Source organism: Falco cherrug, chromosome 2 (genome assembly GCF_023634085.1).
Source record: "Falco cherrug isolate bFalChe1 chromosome 2, bFalChe1.pri, whole genome shotgun sequence".
Taxonomy (NCBI): Eukaryota; Metazoa; Chordata; class Aves; order Falconiformes; family Falconidae; genus Falco; species Falco cherrug.
In genome coordinates, this window is record NC_073698.1 from 81,687,821 (window position 1) to 81,709,499 (window position 21,679).

At 43.0% G+C, this 21,679-nt stretch overlaps 1 protein-coding gene across 1 annotated transcript in view; it reads left to right on the forward strand.

Annotated features, from left to right (window-relative positions):
- The first annotated feature begins 4,386 nt into the window (after positions 1–4,386).
- The window catches only part of EFHC2 (EF-hand domain containing 2), a 61,393-nt gene continuing 44,100 nt past the window's right edge, over positions 4,387–21,679 (forward strand). The window contains exons 1-3 of the mRNA XM_055703146.1: positions 4,387–4,476; positions 13,168–13,356; positions 17,621–17,771. Of these exons, the coding sequence (XP_055559121.1) occupies positions 4,435–4,476; positions 13,168–13,356; positions 17,621–17,771 (382 nt within the window). The 5' untranslated portion in view covers positions 4,387–4,434. The remainder of the gene's footprint in view (positions 4,477–13,167; positions 13,357–17,620; positions 17,772–21,679) is intronic.

Here is a 21,679-nt window from a genome sequence, read left to right on the forward strand (position 1 = left end):
AGATCTCACTGAATATATGCAGCGGAGGCAACTCAAAGGTATCTACCAGGCCCAGAATATTTCTCCTTCATGCACTTTCAGAAGTGTGGGGGACTTAGGAAAGCGGCCCCTCATATTCTCCCCAACTTGGATGACAGGGAAGTCAGGCTGATTGCAAACATCCCCGAAAAGCTTACACCTTATGTAAAAGAGCTGAATATCAGATGAGTAGGAACTTCAAAATGCTTTAAACAGGCATGGCAAAGTGAAACACGCCCGCCAAGCTTGTTCTGTGAGACAGCAAACTTCTTCCATTAGGTTTCCAGAGGCTGATGAATTTGTGAGATGGGGTGATGGGGTGATGACAGAAGGGGAGGAAAACCAGCCTACTTGCATGGCCTCTCGTACACAGGCTGCACCAGCGAGGTAGCACCAATGGGGGTACTACAGCTCCCACCTTTCTCCCTGCCCAACGCCTCAAAGGGCATGGCAGATCTGAGCGAGGTGACTCATGTGCAAACGTGCCTCAGTAGGACATGCCGAATTGGAGCAATCAGCCATGGAAAAGTCATTCTGGCTAAGGAAACCTAGTGACAGCAGGCTGGATATAACTACTTTTCTGTTCTCCTGTCACCCATAGCATTGCCAGGAGAAAAAGGCTATGGGCCACGAGCTGTGAAAACTCATGCTTAACACCTTGCCTTCTTGGAGCACCGGGCAGCCGCAGCAGTAACATGCCAATCACCCGTGTGGTACAGGGCCAGCACGGACCCGCAGCCACAAAAGTGCCCCATTTTCCCAGTCTGGGTTGTCTGCAGCACTCCACCGCTGCAGCCAAAAATTATGGCCTGAGCATTGTTTTCTGGCCACTGAAGAAGTATCTTCATATGTCACATATTCACTGACCAGTGAAAACAAAATGAAGACATGGGAAGAAATAAGCAATCAATATTTCTAAGGACTATTCATGGATGGCATCCGTTGACCCACACTACACTGCAATGAACAGCCACATCATGATTTGCCCTTTCCGCCCCTATTTTAGCTAGCTACAGGTAGGGCTGCAGTTCTCTCTGTGTGTATGCATGTTTGATTCCTCTGAGCCTGTCCCCTACACGATTTCTGTGATGACTGTTACAGCATTTGATATTTTGCTAAGACAGGCCTAAGGAAGAAGGCATTAATGTTCAGGTTTTAGTGTGCTTGCCTGATGATCCACATCAGCTTATAATTCACTTTAAACTAGGCAGCCTGGAAACAACCTGATTTTGGACAGCTCAGACTGGACATGGTCTGTAAAACCAGTCTTAGAAAAAGGATGAAGTAACACATATGACAGGATTAAGACACGTTTTCAAGTGAAGTGACACTAAATTACGCTGATTTTAGTAAAACTTCCCTGTTCTCCTCTTCATTCCAAACTCTCCTATGCTAAATTGACACAACTTGGAATGGACACAACTTAGACCAATGGACTAACAAAAACCTGGAGCCAATGACATTTGCTCAGATTAAAAAATGGCATTTTGTAAAAAATTTAAGCCTTTTCTGGAGTTTTGAGTTGCTCAGAAGTTTACGATTTGAATACCCTTACTGATTTCAAGTTTGCTAGTACAACTCAATCCCAATACAAAGAGACTAGAATTTGTCTTTTCATCACAAAAACAGTATTTTCTTGTTTTTGCCAGCTTTAGCTTCCTTCCTGCTTTCTTCCTCCTTTGAACTGTATAACTAATGCAGTCTTACGTACATTCACCACTATTACCCACAGAGTACTGTCAGAATATATGGCTAATTTACTACTGCCAACTGCTCGCCTTTGTTGTCATTAACAGCCTTCATTTAATAAAAATCTTTTCTCAAAAATGGTTTTCCTGTAGTACTTTTATATTTCCCAGAAAAGGCATTAAAATTAATTTCTTTTCACTTGGTCTTTATTCTTGAGTGAATACAGCAAGGAAGAAAAAAGATAAACATGTGAGAGGAACCCCAAAGAGAAGGTAATGTAGAAAGAAACAATTCTGTTCTGAAGTAGAATATACCTTTCCCCCTCCCCCAATTTTGAAAGCAAAAAAAAATGATCGAAGACTGATAGAAAACATCACATTGCAACTGTGCTTTTGGCATACAAGGAAGATGCTCCCCTTCTCCACAGCTCCCTGTGGCTTCTACATTGGGTGAGGCGGGAGATAATCCTGTGCAGAAAGATTTGACCTGAAGGTTAGGGATGATGCACAGGATTTTCTGCTGGCAATGTGTGGGACTCTCTACTGACACTGTGCACTTCACTAACCTTCCTAGTTACTGCTGTTTCCCTTGCATGTTTTTCACATACAATCTTTGCCCATCCTGCCTGACGCCTTGAAGCAACAGTTTATTATTGATATCAGAAAAGTATTAAGACATTTCAACTGCCCTGCTATGTAATGAGCCACAAAAACTAGACAGGAGATACCAGTTCTGGAGGATAAGTGAAGTCAAAAGACATACTAGCACTTCACTGTTGAGTATTGACAATGGTTTCTACCCCAAATGAGAAGTTGTGCTATTAGTTGCAAGGGGCCTATGGGGATTCTGCATGAAGCTGCAGCTAGGCTGGTTCACTCATCTCAGAGACACACTGGCACATACACATTATAAAATGCATTGGATCCACTTTCTGACAATCCTCACTCTCTAATGGCAGCTGCCAAACCTGAAAGGTATGTTTTATAAGTATGCCAGCTGTCTCCCATGCACTGTTTGTGAGGTACATAAAGACATACGGAAAGGGTATCAGGGGATCACATGAATGTGCAAAGAACAATGGGCGATGCTGAAGAGCTTCACTGGTTACGTCCAACAGTGTTGTGTGCACTGCCATGACCCTCTCAGAATCTGCACAGCTTGCTTGCTTTCCTTCCCTCTCTTTTCCTTCCCTTCCCAATTTCAAACTTTTGGCAAAAAATAAAAAATGAAAGAATTTTCACTGAAATGACAGGTTTTGAAATGAGAACAGTTTTGCCAAATACCAATTCAGATATCGAATGCTGCACAAGCGCTCCATGGGAGCTGTTTGGGGAGTGCCTCCTGGACTCATTCAGACTGAACACATCGCCCATGCTGTTCCACAAGCCTCTGTTTCAGGGAGGAGAGATGATATGTTATGGGAATTTCATGGTCTGATGCATCATAGAGTATGAAATATGGCAGGGGAGATCCACTCCATCTATGAGAATAAGGACATGCAGCAACTGAAGTACAGTTCCTCTGAGGCAGTGTGATGACATATCAGAACTGAAGTATTTGGGTTTCAGCTAACTATTTTTTCCATAAACTCACTTTTCTGTAAAAAGCAGTTCTAATTAAAAAATATATATTCATGAACAGCTTTATGTAAAATGGAGGAACATAATGTAGCATGGTTGCTGTTCTCTGGAGTAGGCTTTAGAGGCGATCTGGAGTGCATCCTCCCTTATTAACAAGGGAAATGTTATTTCCATTAAAGAACGAAACAACCCTTCCCCCCAAGCCACCCGTGAGAAACTCTCAGTGTATTTTCTGTTTGAAATTTAAATTTTAACATAATACCACCCACTGTACAATGAACGTGATTAAAAGGATGGTTCCTTTTATTTTCAATTAAAATATGTTTCAAATGTTCACCTTTCCGCACCAAATGCAAATGCAGGTGCCTAACAGTGCTGGGAAACCAGAAAGTGGAAACCCACTGACCTAGTTTCACCATCCCGGCGGACCAAAGTGCAAACAAAACAAACAAAAAGATGTGAAAGCATCCCCCCCCACCCCCACCCCCAAGCCCACCAGGGCCCCTGAGTAAAACGTAGTGGATGAAAGTCACAAAACGAAAAGCATTAAAGATTGATTTGCGCAGAAAGCTGCAGTTGTGGTGGGATCTGCCCCATCCATGACCCCGGCTCCCGTCGGGTTCTGGGGGGCCGTGTGGGGGCAGCGGTTATCTCACGCCAGCCGGCGGGAGCGCGGGCAGGGGGCTGCACGCCGCCTTGGGCCTGAGGTAAACGCTGACAGATCTGTGAAGAAGACGGCAACGGATTCTGAAAAATCGCATCAGCGGATCTGTATTTAGTTCCCCTCCGCCACCGAAGGCCGCAAACCCCGACTCGCCCCTCCACCTCCGGGCCCGACCGCCCCGCCGCGGGGCTGGCCTCCCCCCGGTACCGCCTGGGCGGGCTGGAGCACCGGGGGAACCGGCGGCGGGATGGCTGGCGGCGGGGACGGCCAGTGCCCGCCGCGCCCGGCAGCCCCCGGCCCAAAAGCTGCGCCGGGCTCGGACGAGACCGAGACCGAAGCCGGGACCAGGGCCGGGGGCGGGACCGCCTCGCTCGGCTCCGCTCGGCCTCCGCCGCCCTTCGCCCCGCCCCCGTGACGTCACCGCCCGGTCTCCAGGCAACGGCGCCCCCAGCGGCGCGGGGCTCCCGGTGGGCCGGGGCGGCCATGGCGCTGCCGCTGCTGCCCGGGGCCTCCCGCGACCGGAACGTGAGTGACAGCGGAGGAGACGTCCCGTCCCGTCCTGTCCCATCCCGTCCCCTCCCCTGCTCCGGTGCCGGGGCTGCCGCGGGGGCCGCGCCGGCGTCCGTTGGCGCGGCCGCCCCCCTCGGGCCGGGCCGGGCCGGGGGCGACGCGGCCGCCGCACAGCGGGCAGGGGCAGCGCTCCGCCGGCCCGAAGGGGGGACAAGGGCGGAACAAGAGGCGCTTTGGCTGTCGGTGGGCCGGCAGGGCGGGGTGAGGCGCAGGTGCGCCCTGCAGAGTCGGCCCCGGAGGTGCCACGGCGAGGCCTTTCCTCCCGCTCCTTACCCGGCAGGTGGAAGGCGAGGTGCTGTCCGGTGTAGGAACCTGCTCCGGCCTTGCCTTGCCAGCGGGAATACGTTGCAGCTAGGCCCAGACTACTGGCAGCTGCTGTGGGGCACTTTGAGCATTTGTTGCATCCCCAACAAAGCAAAATGGGGTGAGGCAGATACCCTCTAAATAAACCAAAAGTCTTTGCAGAGGGGGGTAAAAATGCACGGGATGCTAACATGGTTTTTCAGAGTTGCCAGTTCTGTTAACTACAGATGGCAGTCTGAATGTGTAAGATGGTATTTTTATCATGAGCTACAATAGCAAACAAAAGAGAAGGCTGCCATCGCTACTTCAAACTTGTTCATCAAGGATAGCTAGAAATTTGCTGAATACGATCTGTACCATGAAATGGTGCAGGAGGTAAGGAAGGATTTTGGGCATGGCACTGTAGCTGGTGCCTTCAGGAGGCAGATGAAGCAGTGTAGACTTCCTTAATAATGCTAAAATACCTGGAAGAGAATCTGTCGTTTTCACACTATGAACATGTTGTTAGAGCCCTCATTTCTGCATCCTGACTGCTGCGGTGCTTTGCTAGCTCCTGAGGCTGGTCTGCTGTGTGGGGTACCATGTAGAAGTTGATTATGTAGTTCAGGGATAATTTGCAAATGATTTGTCAAGACACATGTGTTAATGCCAATGATACCATGAACGTCAGTACCACTTCACTGAGACTTCTCCATGCTGTTAGCGTATCTGGAGCTTGCTTCATGAGCTAGGAATCAGCTCACATTAAGCGTGGTCCAGTGTAAAACCTCTGGCAGCTCTCTAAAACACCAAGACAGGTAGACGTGATCTTAGCAGCCCAGGTCCTGGTACAGGGATCATGAAATTGCGTAGAAATACGTGGACTCCCCAGCCTTGCTTGGTGTGTCAGCATTGCACAGGTGCATGCAAACACAGGGCCTCTTGCAGGAGGAGCCCAACTTAAAAGCAGCAAGGATCTTTCAGGCAAGTTCTTCCCTGTGAACAGCAGGTTGAGTTCCATTGTTTTAGAAAGAAAAAGGAAGGGGCTTTTGCTGACTATTCAGTCTCTTGCTGAATTCAAATTTGTATTGTAAAGAGTTGGTTGTGTATATAACACTTCAAGTAGCTGTTGAGTAGGCATATCAGCAACACTGGAGGAGGTGTGTACCATTGTTATGTGCTGGGTGGAAGCAGAATAGCTCAGCTTAATTTTATCTGTGACTTTATTGTTATCCAAATTTCAGTTTAACTTAATCATTAGCGGTTCTTGGGTTTAGAGTATGGTGAGTGAGTTGTCTCCAGAGCTCCACAAGAGCAGTGAAGAGGCTTTGTGACACACGTGGTACCTCCTTTTTCAAAGAAAACCCACAGTATTTGGCTTCACATGCTTGGGAAGTTACATATAGGGAGCATTGAACACTGCATGCTGGAGTAAGTATAGTTCATATATGTGTTATGAGAACTAAAGATGTGAAAACCAAGTCACAGTTGCCACAAGACAGCATTGTAAAACCATGGTTATACCCTTGTTAGGGCTCCATACTGCTCTTCTGAGAGTCCTTGAGATAGCAGAGTTAACTTGCCTTTCTTGAAAAGCATTTCTGATCTCCACTTAGTTATTAGCTATTAGATTTAATTTTATTTTCATAGAATTCCACAAATGAGAGGCTAAGAAGAGCATACTTCAAGGGGGGGAAAAGTGTCACTGCTATAGATAAATTGAAAAGGAAGAAAGTATTTTCACCTGTTGGTACACTGAGCATTGCCAGCAATACCTCTTATTGCACAGAAACAACAGCAGCAAAGCATGCCCTGAAGAAGGACAAGAAGAACACAGGGTGTTGCTTTTCCTGTCTACCCTTGGTTTATAATTAAGGGTATTAATTCCACTCATCACTGTTCAAGCTACTTTTGCAATCCTCTTTTCTCTGTCCCTAATGCTTCCACCTGCCTCATAGGCTCACGAAAGGCAGTGGAAGAGTACATACGCATTTTGTCTACCTCGGAAGTGTTTAGTAAGGGGCTGGGCTGTCTCCAGAAAGTCAGAGCTTTCTAACTACCTAACTAAGGTAGTTAGGGACACAGAGTTTAACTTCAGGCTATCAGGGACAATTGGCAAATGGGACATAAGAAATCTTTTCTCAGCTGTTAGGTCTCTGGATCTAAGAGCCACTGGCCCTTGTATTACCTCTCCATTAGGATTATTATTACTTTTAGCTCACTCTGCCGAGAACACTTACATCACTTACATCCTCTCCAGCCAGGAGCAGAAATGCTTCATCTCTGGCTGGAAGCACTGGCAGTGAGGCCAGGCAGCATGCGGCAGTGCCTGTCATATTCAAATGTGGGTGATCAGGAGAACCATAGAGCAGGCTGGTATTTCGAACACGGATTAGCCCATCTCCTGGCCAGTTGTGAGGCCCCCCTCTTCAGAGGGCCGTCTCATGGGCAGAAGTCAGGCCTTTCCCCTTGCTGAGGCTGGGGTGGTCAGAGTCTGTGCTGGGGCTGCTGCTGCCCCTTGGCAAGGCTGGTGCTCCTCTGTCGTGACAACCTTAGAGAAGTGCCCTTGTCTGCCTGATAGTCCTGTTGCGTTAAAGAGTTTATTAATTTCTTTATTTTCACAAACAGTAACTTGTGTGTTACCTGTTCAGAAATTTGACTGCATGTTGCATACCCTTGAAAAGGGAATTCCTTAATTCTTTTTGTTGTTGTTGTTGTTGTTGTTTTGTTTGTTTTGTTTCTGCCACTGAAGCCAATGTTTAAGAGCTGTGGGAAAACCTAGGTACTGTGGCTTCTACTTGCAGAGCCCAACTGATATTGAAATTGTGTAATAATGAGATTTTCAGCTTTGTTCATACAAGTTACATGTGTGTCGCCTGTTTGTCAGGGCAGAAAATCACAGATCTTGATAACCATCTTAGTCCTGCACGTGATGGAAACGTAGCATATAAAGGTTTGCTCTTTTACTGCAAGAAAAAGTTTGTGCATTTGGAGCCTGGACTGTGTTAGGGATGATGCTGGTTGCAATGCAACAGCTTCAGTACTTCCTTTGTTAGTGTTACTGGTCTACCTCCTGTCCTTAAAGGCAGCTGCCCCTTCTGATACCAGATTGATGTTCTTGCCTTGTATCAGCAGCTAACGGAGAGGACCACATATTCGCATGGGTCACATTTACCAAATGTTAGCCGACCAGTGTATTTTCTTGCCTGAGGTTTGAAATCCCTCTCAGAGAATTCTGTACAATAATTCTGCATGGCATTTCTCAGAGAATCAGGCAATAAGTTTATAGGTCTCAGGGGGAAAATACATCCTTGAGAATATCAGTTACTGTTGCAAACTTTATGGTGCAGTAGAAATTCCACATCTTCCTTGTTTACTGTGAAAGCTTGGAGGTGCCCTCAATTGTGCTGCTCTTGCTGTCTCTGTGTTTCCTGGATTGAGTATTTGCTGCTGCTCTTGTAATCATTGGCACCAAAAGGGGACATTTGTTTTTCTTGACAGAGCACTTGCCAACCTCTTTGTAAGTAAGCTGGCCTGCTGTGCCTTCCCTTCTTCTTTCCCTGGCCTTCTTTCCTGAACCTCTTCTACTACCTCCTGCCCCCTACTCCCCCAGAATCACCAAAACCAAATCTTCTTGTAGCTGCCTGTCAGGGTTGCATTTTGATCCTTTTACTTTATATCCATCTGTTGTCTCCTTTCGGACTGTACCAGATGAGTCAGTAAGAGCAAGCTAATAAAATCATAGAATGATTTGTATTGGAAGGGGCCTTTAAAGGTCATCTAGTCCAATTCCCCTGTGATGGACATCTTCACCTAGATCAGGTTGCTCAGAGAGAGCCCTGACCAACCTGGCCTTGAATGTTTCCAGGGATGGGGCATCTACCACCTCTCTGGGAAACCTGTTCCAGGGTTGCACCACCCTCATTGTAAAAAATTTCTTCCTTATATCTAGTCTGAATCTATCCTCTTTTAGTTTAGAATCCCCTGTCCTATTGCTACAGGCCCTACTGAAATGTTTTCCCCCTTCTTTCTTATAAGCCCCCGTTAAGTACTGAAAAGCTGCAGAAAGGTCCCCCCAGAGCCTTCTCTTCTCCAGGCTTTCAGCCTGTCCTCACAGGAGAGGTGCTCCAGCCCTCTGATCATTTTTGTGGCCCTCCTCTGGAGCTGCTCCAACAGGTCCATGTCTTTCTTGTGCTGATCCAGGCTGTTAGTGTTGAGGTACCTTGTTCTGAGATGTGTTAGGGGGACAGCAGAGTTGCTGGGATCAATGTCTTAAGGTATTCCTCCTTTTAAAGTACTGCTTAACCTCTGAACATACTGAAAACTGCAGCAAGCCAGAGATGATAAAAAAGTTGAAAATCGGTCACATGAATTTGACTGCCACAATGTGCAGCATTTACATGTATTTCCGTTGCTTAGCTGAAGCAACCAAGAGACTGTATGAGCGGTCTAGAGTAGTTCAGAAATGCCGTAAGTTCATCCTGATACAGGAATTGAGCAGGAGCTCCACAGTGAAGCTGCTGTTCTCAAGGTTGGAATTAAAAATGTATATGGGGAAGAGAACTGGATTGCTACCAGTGGCTTCTGCCATAACTCCCTGTGGGACTTGGTTAAAAACATGTAGCTCCTGAGACAGCATGTGTCACAGGGCTCCCTTATCACTCTAACCTCCGTGGTGAGCAATTTCCAGTTGCGTTTGGTTCAGCTGAAACGTGCAGCTCCCCAATGAGTTTGCTGTGATTCTGTACCAGAGTATTAAAAAGCAAAATGGAGAGAGCATGAGGCAATGTTCCCCAAGGACTGCAGTGCCTGAATTTGCAAAGCCAATAGCTGCAGTCAAAGAATCCTGACCTTTGCATTAGTCACTATTGAATGTCTCCTCAATATTTATTTCAGGCTCACCGCACAGAAAATGGCCAGCCTTGTTCAGCAGATCTACAGCCTGTTCAGTTTAGCTGCATTAGCACAGCAGACACAGTAAAGCTCTTTCCCTGCACTCTTACAGATTTCTTTTAGAAGTCATTTAATATTACTGTGGAGGTAACATGATGTTCTGTCACTATTTTAGGCTGGATGTGGTCTGAGTTCATTAGCTGAAGTTTCCCAGATGTCATTTTTCTCTTTTGTGATCTTCAACTATAATTACTCTTTTTCTTGAACTTTCTTTTGGCTTTTTTTTTACTTTGTTGGTTTGGTAACTGTGCTGACTTTTAGAAGAGATTGTTTTGCATATGGGTTTAAGTGCTTTTCATGGAGAAGGGGCTTATAAGTAATACTGTGATTGGGAATCTAGAGCAGTCTTTCTGTCAAACCCTAAAAAGTTACAAGAATGCCACAAAAGATTCTTAACCGTTGAGTTGGAGCTGTTGGGCCATGTATTTTTCATATCAAATTGTGAACGATGTTGCAATTTCATCCCTAAATTCTAGAAAGTTTCCAGCAGGAGAAAACTGGATTACTTTGATGAACGCTTTACCACAAAAAGTAGTAAAGCTCACCAAAACCCAGAAACAGTTGAACAGCAAATGCTTCTAGAAGAAGCCTTAAGGACTTGAAAAGCTTTCCTTTGCTCAGGAAAACTGCCTCCCTCACTGTGCTTTGATAACTATGCCTTTCTCCCGAACTCATGCTTTGGTAATAGGGAGAAAAGAATTAAGTACTTGCTGTGCTAAAAAGTGAATCTGTTCTATAGCACCTTCAGTATAAATCAGATGTTTCTGCTGTGAAATTTCCCTTTTAAAACTCAGTTTGACTATAGTTATTTCACATTTGAACTGATAAATGCAGAAAGCTCCCTTCCGTTCTGACTTGTCCCCAACCCTTTATTATTAAAAAAAGGAAGAGAAGAAGAAAGGGCAGCTTAGTAGCGCCCAAAGGAGAGGGAGAAAACTATCCCAACTGCAGGTGTGTTACAAAGTGGGTGCCAGAGCCATCAGTGCTTGTCTGTTCCAGAGTCCCATACCAGAAGAGCACCTGTGCTCGCTTCTTGAGGGAGAGTTGGGATGACCACATGAAGATCCGCTCCTAATGCCCAAATGTCAGTACTGACGCTGCACACTGAAGCATGACATTTTATATAACAGCTCAAAAAACAGTGCTGATATGAAATATTTTATTTTGGGCATTATTCCTGCAAATATACACCTCTTTTTTTAAGTCTTATTAAATTCCTGGTTTGAGCAATGCTGTGTGGCCGGGGTGCCTGTGGGTTAACTAGTCATTACACAAGTATTTTATTTTATTGAGCTTCCCTTTTATTCAGTAACCTTTGTTCTTGAGTTATAAACATATGGTTCAGGAGTACTTATTTTTTTCCTTTGTATTATTCTCTAAACTATGATACTTACCATGTCCCCTTTAATTCACCTCTATTCAAAACATTGCTTAGCTTTTAAGTATCTTCTTTGGGGAAGTGGTTCCATACTCCTGATCATTACTGTCCCCAGTATGTGGCCCTTATTTTGTTTTGCAATTACTTTCAAAGTGTGCTGGCTAGCCCAGGTTTTGTTAACTTAAGCAAGGTATGGCCACTGATGATTATGGTATTAAAAATAGTAGGTATTTTATTATTTTTCATACCATTGTCCTTGCAAAAGTGGTATGCAAATGGATTTTAAGGAAATGTTAAGCTAAAGTGGAGATGAAGGTGTTTGTGTCAAGGGCAGTTCTCCGTCTGGGTCATTGAATTTAGAGCACTGCAAGGCAGGTGAAGAGTTCAGATTGTAACCTTCAGTGTGCAGTACTTTGTATAGATGAGCACTGAATGTTCTGAGCCATGAGGTTGGTTAGCTGCCTTTCAGATTCCTCACTCTCTTTCGTATTGGCAGAATGAAGTAACTACTCAGTTACTTTTAGATTTTGCTGCTTCACTGCTTGCTTGTTCCCAGAACTGCTGTGCTGAGCATGTACAGCTACGTAATCTTGGAGCACTTGAATGCTGCCATGATGAAAAATGATTATTTGTACCATTTTTTGATTTATGATAGTAACTTAGAGTTGTCTACACCTTTTTGGGAAGTAGTGATTTAAATATATGTGTGTGATGATTAGTGATACCTAGTTTTCCAAATGTAGCGAGGGAGACAGTTTTGGCTCTTTTCTACTTTACTGACATACCTGCTCTGGTGCTGCTGTGAAAAATTTTGCTGTCCAGCCTTTTCCTCTGCCCAGGGCCTTCTATGTGCTTGCCAGAACATCAGTTCCTCTCCCTTCAGCCTCATCTTCCCTCATGTTCTCCCAGGCCGGGGGAGGGCACAGCTGTGGTAGTCCCCATCTCCCCTTACTAGGTGTTCCAGGGTGCAGTTACCCAGTGACCCTTCTCTGCCTTCCCCGACAAAGTGTGTCAAGGGTTTGAGAAGGCGGAGAAGGCGAGGGAGGGAGGAATAGCAGAGCAAGAGGGGCTAATGAGTTGGGATTGCCACTCATGGGAGGAAGGGTTAGTGGAGCTTTCTGTTGGCTTTTCCTATTTCCCTGTCCTCTTGTGTGAGACTGATACGTGGGGTTGTTAGGGCATTGCTGCCCAAGCACAACTCACACCGGCTGCCTGCATCCAAGGGAACTGTCTAGCAAAGCAGGCAGCTCATTAGGAGGGGCATTCCCACAGGCAGGGCTGGTATTCATGTGAGGCCAGAGGCTTTTCTATATCGCTTCAAGACTGGCTTCCAGTCCCAGCCAAGAAACGTGAATCGGCAAGATGGGTTTCTTTGCAGTTGGTTGTGCATATTTTTTTAAGTACTACATCCTTAATTGCCTGAAAAAATAGTAATAATATAAAGAAATCACTACAGAGACCTTCTTTTGGAATAAGCCCAGATGGAATGAATATTCTGTTTTTTGATTAAGGTCCAGCCTCCCAAAACTCAAATGTATTCATGTAAGGAGCTATTTTTTGTGCACTCGGGGATGCAAGTGTAAATAGGATCTTTGACATAAGTAATGAGAGCAGGCTGTTCTCTGGTACTCCTGAACCGTTTCCGTTTGTGCTGTGGAGATATGTAGAAAAGGTTTTTCCCCTCTACCTTTTGCAACAGTTCTCATGGGTGACTTGCTTCTTTCTACCGTATGTCTCAATCCTTGTTGCCGGGAAGGAGGGGGGCGGGAAACGGCTGGTATCATCCTGTCTCTCAGCCAGGGTAAATTACTGAAATATTTTTCCATTTTCATCTGTAAGGCTGGCAAATTGACCACTGAAATGTGTCACTTCACTTGAATCATTCCAGTTGTTACAGGTTTTTAGACTGCATTAAAAGTAATCATAGAGAAACTCTTACATGTTTAATCCCTCTTGCCTAGATAGTTAACGCTTGTGGATTTAAAAACAAACATGGTTGTTTTTTTTATCTTTTTCTTCCAAACTTTTGACAGATTGGGAAAGAAAAGTTCCACAAGTCACAGCACTGGGGTTACTGCAATAATGTTGCTATGCTGGTTGGAGAAGATAAACCTGGAATAGGAGGTGAACCGTTACCTGGTCAGAAGCTGAAACCTAAATATAGTGTGTTTCCTGAAGGAATAGGGAGTGATGCTCCTGCTTGGGTAGCATTTGACAAGCAGGTACATTGAAATCTGTATTTGTATGTTTTTTTATGAATAGCTACAATATGGCAAAGATGGCATGTAAGTGAAATTCAGTTAGTCATATATTTCGGAAGTTTATTTTGTGCATGCAAAAAAAGCTCATAGGTAGACAAAAGGAGTGGTAACATCTATTTTTCCATCATATTGGTATGTTGGACAATTAATATAAACATATATCATGCCATACAGCAACATAAAAATTATTTCTGTATTGGGGTACATCCACAGGCTATAAAAAAAATGAGGGAGTGGTTGGCTTATTTCTCTTTAGAGAAAATGGTGACAGTAAAAGAATTATTTGGCGACCTGGTAATAATGAATGTAGGGCAGGGCCCAGTCCAGGCGAAAATGTGCATGGGCACCTATAGGCTTGGAATTCACTTATGCCATCAGGTTTGCTTGCTCAAAATCCTGTTGACTTTTGTGTGATTGGTTCATGTGTAATATAGGTATATTGTGTCATAGACACAGGAATTTAAAATCAGTATTTTTATTTTGGAAGAATGTATTGACACCATTAGAGAGTTATCAAATAACTGTAATTTGTGATGATATGAATTTTGTAGCACAGTCATTACTTTCCATGTTTAAATTTACATTAAATTGTAGTTAGCAGTGTCTTATTTCTAAAGCAAAAAGCCGACAATCAGGGAATGAAAATGATCTAGAAAAAGAAATCATTCAGCAGATCACAGAAATGTTGCATGACTAAATGAGTACGGTATTTAAATATTGGGAAGAATGGCTAATCTCGTAATTTTTGCTTTAAAAGAAAAAGCCATGCAGGTAATTGCAGTACAATTACACATTTGTCTCTTTGACAGACCAGAACTACTGCAGGAAAATATAAGGCTTGAACAGATGCACATGACTTCGGTTAGCATTGCCTCTGAAATCCCAGTATTGCTCACGTAGTGTTCAGCAATGTGTTCAAGTATGAATTGGTCTAATGTGCCAAAGTGTTAAGACTTCAGCCAGGCATGCACTTGCTTTATCTACACCCTTCTTTCAACAGGGAGCTGTGCCTTGGCTTCTCAAGTTAACGGGGCTTGGACCCAGCTTTATGAAATAAAGGGGGTAGGCAGGAGGCAGTGGGGACCTTCCACTGAGCATCAGACATTGAACTCGGCTGGTGAGATGAGCTAGCTGGCCTTCAGAGGTTCCTTCTCAGTGTATTCCTCCACAGGGCAACGTAGGACAGCAGTTTGCAGGTTTGGAATTGGCCTCCAGAGGGCTCATGTGTTTGCATTAATTGCAGGCTGTTAAAGGGTACTGCCCAACTCATTTAGCTTTCTCACTTACGAGCCTAGAGTGCAGCTATGTCCTCCACTGCTGCAGTCGGTGACAGCAGAATGGACGACATGAAAAATAGTTTGAGTAGGTGTTTATCTTTTTAAATGTAGTCTGCTTTCTTACCATTTTTCTTTGGTTTCTAACTTTCAGCAGCACCATAGTAATTCAAGGAAGGACAGGCATAAAACTTCATTATTAAGTGGGTTGAGAAACAGCTTTTCCAATTTCATATGCCTGATAGGAAGCAGGTGTAAATTTGATTTCTTCTATGATTAAGTACACACACAGGGCCTCCTGGTCTTGAAATGACGTTTATAATTTGACTACCACAGGTGCCAGAGAAACCTTGTGCCAAATTTACAAAATACCACAGAGTTTATTCAATATTTATTACTTTTGGTTTTCATAGGTAGTGTTTAATTCTTTTAAGAGTAGGATGGGAACTTTGGACACAGCAATGTACTACAGACGAGACACGCATTAGGAAGTGTTACATTTCAAGTACTTTGAAAATGAACTTTGCTTTAAGAAGAAAAGTTAAGTTGTCATCTTTTCTGTTCCTTCTCCTCACCCTTCCTGAATCGTCTGTTTTGATCTGCAAAATTGCAGGTGGCTGCTGCATATGTTTCAGTCATACTCTAGCATGTTGTCATACACTTGCTCAAACTCCTTGAATGGAGTAGACCAGGGCATGTGTATGCTCAGTGAAAGAAATAAATACAGTTTATGTAGGACCTGATTGTGCTTGGATATCTGTGCAAGCAGACTTCTGACTGGCTGTTGTCTCATGAGACAACCATTCTCAGTAAAGATCATTGACAAAATTAAGAACAATTAGTAATCAAATAGGGCACTTGAACAATATGCTTGTCAAATGACTATACTCTGGTGGGACTAGCAGGATAGGGAGAAGGAGGTACTTCATCTAAGCGAGTTCCAGTGGTTTCATGGCTTATCAGCAGCTAGGCAAGGAATGAAATTCAGCTTCTTTTCAGCTGAACCCCAGGTTGTTCAGACTGGGATATAGTCATTCCACCACTGTAGTACCTTTTAAGTCTCCTGGAGTATTTAAGAGATTTGCGCAGGGCCCCTGGTCATTCCAGAACAGTAGCTGGAGGCCAGGAAAGATACCTTGGTCACCAAAAATGGCACTATATGCCAATGTTTAGACAAATGGAAAGAAGAAGAGATGTTAAAGGATGATAGAGTTTGTGTTGACTCTGTTGTATGTCAGATGTTTTATCTAGTGTTTTTGTGTTTGATACATAAAATGGTGAAATCCACAGTTAAAAATTACTGTGGCCAGAATAACTTTATTTATTTATTTATTTTCAACTATTTTATGTGTAGTGTGTTCAGAAACTTGTGTATTGTACTACTTAAACCATAACTGATGGTGTCTAGATTCTTCTGTGTGAAGATTTAATGCCATTAGGTTTAACTGGTAACAGTTATGTCATTTGATTATAATTTAAAATTTATTTCTCTAATGGTGATGGGTAACAGTGCAGATGGAGTTGATACCAAAAATGTGTCTGTTATATTGTTTGATGCATGCTGAAAATCAGTGGGGTCTTAGCCTTTGAAATAGTTTGCGGAAACACAGTTTTCTTCATCTTGGCATTTATCTTGCCTGAAAGAAGGGAGAGTGGCCTCTTGAGAAGTCTGACTAGGACACAGGGTGGCTGTTCCTGTGTGCTCCTGAGCAAGCCACTAGCTCTCTCTCCCCAGATGTAGAGAAAGAGGCTGTGTTTGTCTGTTGGGGTGTTTTAAAATCTCTGTCATTAGTATTCATGGAAGTACTTTGAGGTTCTCAAAGGCACATGCTAAAGGCATACAGACTGTTAACCAGTCTGTTCTGTCATTTAGGGATCTTGGCCAGCTTACTAGATTTCAAACATTTTCAACCCATGGTCTGCCAGATGCTTATGGAAACATAAGCAACAGCTAAGTTGTCTTTTTTTCAATGCTTCAGTCTGTCTAATGAATCAAGAATAAAGGCCATTGAATTTATTAAATAGAATAATTGTGAAAAGTGAAGTATGAATTAGCACTGATTTGACCCAAATGTGTTGGGGAGCAGGATGGAAACCTATGTTAATTAGTGCTTTCCTGCACATACTTACCACAGCAAGCATCCTAGTAGATAACTGAGATACTTCTTGCATGTTCCCTTAAAATTGGTCTTGGGGATTAAAGACCATAAATGATAGCAAAAAGTATAAAAGTTGTGTAATGATTTGGCAAGTTTGAGCTGGGATCTCCGCACATGAAGGCCACTGTAGTAAACCACTGATCACCTCACCCATGAAGGTGGGTTTTTTTGCATTATTGCGATTGCAAGAGACTGTGAAGACCCATTGGTATACTTGCTGAGATTTCCCCACTCGCTGAATTGCAGGACCAGGTAAGTTTTGAAATTACAATATTGCACAGCTCTAAATTACTCCTGAAAAATGTCATTTCTGTCTGATAGTTCTTCAGTACCATTCATTAGACAGCTTGCAAGGTCTGCTTAAAAAGATCTCTTCTTTCCACTTACCTCAATGGTAAAGCCATTACTGTCATAATGCACTTTATTTTCCAGCAATTCATTGAATAGCAGTCTAAAATTTGCTTCAGGACCTAGGTAGCTCATTGTGTTATCAAAGTGCTTTGTTCAGAAGATTTTCCAAGCAGCCCGCTGATAGTTTTATATTTGATTTACTTCTTTACTTTAGAGTTCCATCTCTGCTTAGATGTTGTGATAATAAAAATGCCAAGCAAAGAATTTTAAATTTATGTGATTTAATGTGGATATCTGTTCTTACATTTCTGAGAAATAAATCTAGCTCCTGAAATCCATACATTTAGTTACTTACAATCTATGGAAGTTTATCTTATTGACATATTTTGCAAAAGCATTGGGAGATTTTGCTGCTTTATACATATTTATTGTTTTTAATAGGTACTGTCTTTTGATGCCTATTTTGAGGAAGAAGTGCCTGACCAAAACCAAGAACTATATAGAATCAGACATTGTAAAATATACTTCTACCTTGAAGATGATACAATTCAAGTGATTGAACCCCAAGTGAAAAATAGTGGCATAACTCAAGGTATCTATTTTTGGTAGTACTCTTCTTTTTTTTTCCTTTTTTTTTTTTTACCCTTTATATCTTTCTTCAGTACAGTCTTGGTCCATTCCAAAAGATACCTAACATGGCTTCTTGTAGTTAAAATGGGATGTAAGTGAACAGCCATAATTGTCTTTTCTTGTATGGATCATAATGTTAACTTTTTTTTATTCTCTTAGTTTGAAGATGTAGATTTTGTAAGGCAGGATCCTCTCTCATACTCAAACATACATCTTTCTCTCCAATATAGTTGTTTGAAATCATATGATAGTAGGTCTTTTGTCAGTGTTGTGTCACTTCTGCAAAAGCAGTTTGTGTTCTAGATCTTCAATCCTGAGTCTGGCTCCTCCCATCTTGGCACTGACTCTACTGGCAGCTCTGTAGTTGTTCATTAGCTGCTGCAGTATCTCTGCTGCCATTGAAGGAGAGCACCTTTTGTGACTCTGGCTGTTGATTCTTCTATGATTAAAGTGTCCTTGGCACAGCAATTTTTCCTTGACTCCTCTAAGCTGAGAGGCTGCCTTGCCTTAGTGTCACATCACTGCACTTGGGCCAGCCTGAGGACTTTTGGAAGAGGGTTTACTGAGCTGATTTACTGGAGTATTAAAGGACTTGGTTTACATTAAGAAAATGTGATCTAGCGGTCAGCATCCTGTTGCAGAAGGGGAGCACAGCTGCTGTTTCTTGGTGTTTATGGGTCACTGCCAGAATTAAAGAAGTTTTCAAGGGATATAGTCCAGATAAGCAGGATGTCTTGGGATGAGTATCTTGGGATGATTGCGCCTCCCAATCCCTGAAGATATTTTGTACATTCTGGTGGATCTTACAAAAAATAAGTTAACCGTTTAACTGCCATATTCTTTTCCAAGATGAGCAGATGCTATCAATCTCTCTGTCTACAGAGTAGGATAATATTTAAAGGTGTTATGTGCATCATTACTGTTAGAGCTGGGATATAATTACCTGTGAATCTTTTCTTAAACCAGTACTTCAGGCTCTGCTCTCCCAGTGTTGACTAGTTCTTCTTGCCAGAAATCTCGTTGGCTCTTCATCAGGAACTGATTTTGAATTCAGAGAAACCTTGTCCTACTCCTACCTGGGCAAATGCTTTTCCAGACCTGAAGAAAAGCATGTCGTATCTCTTCTCCTGGGAACTTACAAGTTAATTACCCTCTTTCTGCACTCATATGCATAAGGCAGGAGACATCATTGTGTTTAGGTTTTCCTTGACCTGTGTGTCACAGGCGTGGGAGTGACTGTTTTTTGGTATTTGTGATTTTGTGGCTTTGAACAATGACCGTTGACAAAGGAAGTACAGTTAACCTGAGAGGCAGAGGTGACATTTTTGAAAGGGAAGGTGGAAGCCAGGTTCATTAGAGCAGGATAAAACAAATTTAAAGCTGATTCCTTTGAATATAGGAGAGAGTAATTTTCATTGTCTTTGTAGTATCGGTTGTGCAGGCTGCCCCTTCAGGCCTGATGTTCCTGGCAGCCTCGTCATGTTCCTGTGGTGACAGGAAGGCTGCAGTTTTCCCTCATTTCAAATGGTTGTTGGAGGCACCTTTGGTACCAAATCTAAAATTAACTGAATAGTATTAGAGAGAAACAAGAATTCTCTCTGTCTTCCATGCAAGGATATTTTGAAGGCCTCTATGAATTTGTATGAGTACATTATGTGGGATAAATGTGTATCTACAATGTATTAAGCTGAAGGATAAGAAAGAAATGTTCCAGGATCTCGAAGTACACTTAATTTATTTGTTGCTGGTGTCTGGGCTGGTAAGGAAGCTCTGCATATTGATTGTGTGTAGGAAGGAGGAGATACTGTAGATTGAAAGGCCCAAGGACTGTTAGGGACGTATTTAGACTTCACAGTTGATGAGAAGACCTGGGCCCTATACTTTATCATAAACATCTACATAAATATTCTTATTATCCTAGACATTAATATGATGTAGAGGGAAAAAGGTGGTGGGATGCCTGTCAGAGATTTTTTACTCATATGCACTTGGGCATTAAATTCATGCTGCATAACTGAAGACCAAGCACAAAGTTGTTATGTTAAAGGAACTAAATATGTGCTGTTGAATATATGCAAAGGCAGTGTTTCTTAAAAAGAAATCCCAAAACACTAACTGCTAGTCTTACTCCGTTTTCAATCACAAATTGGCCTGTTGCCTCTTTTATTGTATTTATATATATATATATATAAATAAATACATATATAATCTTATTCAAATTCTCTGTCCTGACTGGGAATTTGTAAGCCTGAGAATAACAGAAGTGTAATTGTCTACATTGTGAAGCTTGTAAACTGAAGCACAAAGGAATGAAAATCTTGCCCATGATCGTGCAGAAAAGGTCGTAACAGGATGATGAAGGGAACTGAAGTTCAGGATCTTAACCATAATGCTGTCCTCTGCATGTCTGCTGAAATGCAGTGTTGCAGTTAATTAAAGTGCCAGGGAGAGTTCAACTGTAGGAGAGCTTGGGTTGTTGATAGGCGAACTGTACTGAATGGAGGAGCACAGGCATGGGGATACGAAGGAAGAAAGGACAGTGGGAACATCAGGAGCAGGATAGGCTCAGTCTGTGTGAGCAGTTGGAGAGTTGCAGTGGCAGGAAAGGGGTTGTGTAAAGGAGGAACAGTGAAAAACAGTGATGGAAAAAGTGGAATTGAGCTGTTGAAGGCAGAAAGTGGTGGGGATCTTAACTTGGATGTTTACCCCAGTGGGAAAGATGTAAAAGAGACAGCTGAAATGGCTGTTCTCAGCAGTCTTCTTGAAGAGTAGATATAGCAGTGGTGGGGTAGATCAAAGGCAGGTGGTGGGGCAGATCAAAGGTAGATCTTCTTAGCTTGGCTGGTTAATGCCTTAAGGCCATGGGTTTACCCGTGCTTGTGCCATAACCCACAAATGAGAGCTTGATGATCTGAATGGGTGTCCCTGGGCATGGTGGGATCAGAGAAATGTAGTAGTTTCCCACCGTACTCTCCACTGTGGGTAGTACTTGTGGCTTTGCAGAAAAAAATAAAGAGACTTATGGACTGCAGGAAGATTTGGTGAAGCTGTGGTCAAAGAAGACAGAAGAATTTAAAACTTCAATTATGATTTTACAAAACTAAAAAAACTTGGTTTCGGGGGGAAAACCAGCTAAGAAACGTACTTTTACTATTGATCAAACCCTCAGAGTGACAAAGTAAATGATCTGTGGGAAGTGTATTTCAGTGACTTTAAAAAATGCTTTATGGAATTGGCTGCTGTACTTGGACATGAATTTGGGCAGATAAGGTTGCTACTAAATAACTGAAGTTTAAACTTCATTTAATTTTGGAAACTGCCTTGCTGTAGTTTGAACTTTGGAAAGTATTAGAAGCATTAGAAGAAATCTATACAAACAGAGATTCAATGCAAAACACAAAGGAATGCAGAGGCCAACCTGAACTTTAGAAAACAGAATCAAAGCAAAAAATACCAGGACACTCACAGTGCACAAGAACTAACTAAAGATAAGTGAGTACAGAGTGAAGAGAAGGATGGTAAACTCGACCACATAACAAACTCCACTGTTTTCTTCCAGAACAAGAGTGCTAGTTATTCCTCCCATATAAAAATAAATTCTCCCATAGAGAGCCAGGCTCAATATGGCAGTGCAAGTGTTTTGTAGATCTAAATTCCCAGTTAAAAGGACTGTGGCTGGCTGATACAGTCTTATCAAAAGGTCATTTATGTCCCATGGGGTTGACTGTAGCTTCCAGTGTAATCCAGACCCTGCAAGCCAGAGCAGAGTGGAGCAGCTGGCTGGTTTCCCCAAGGTCAGCCAGCTGAAAAAGAGAGTGGAGCAGCCTGCTGGCTGGGTTCCCAAGGCCAGCTGGCTGAAGAGGAGGAAAG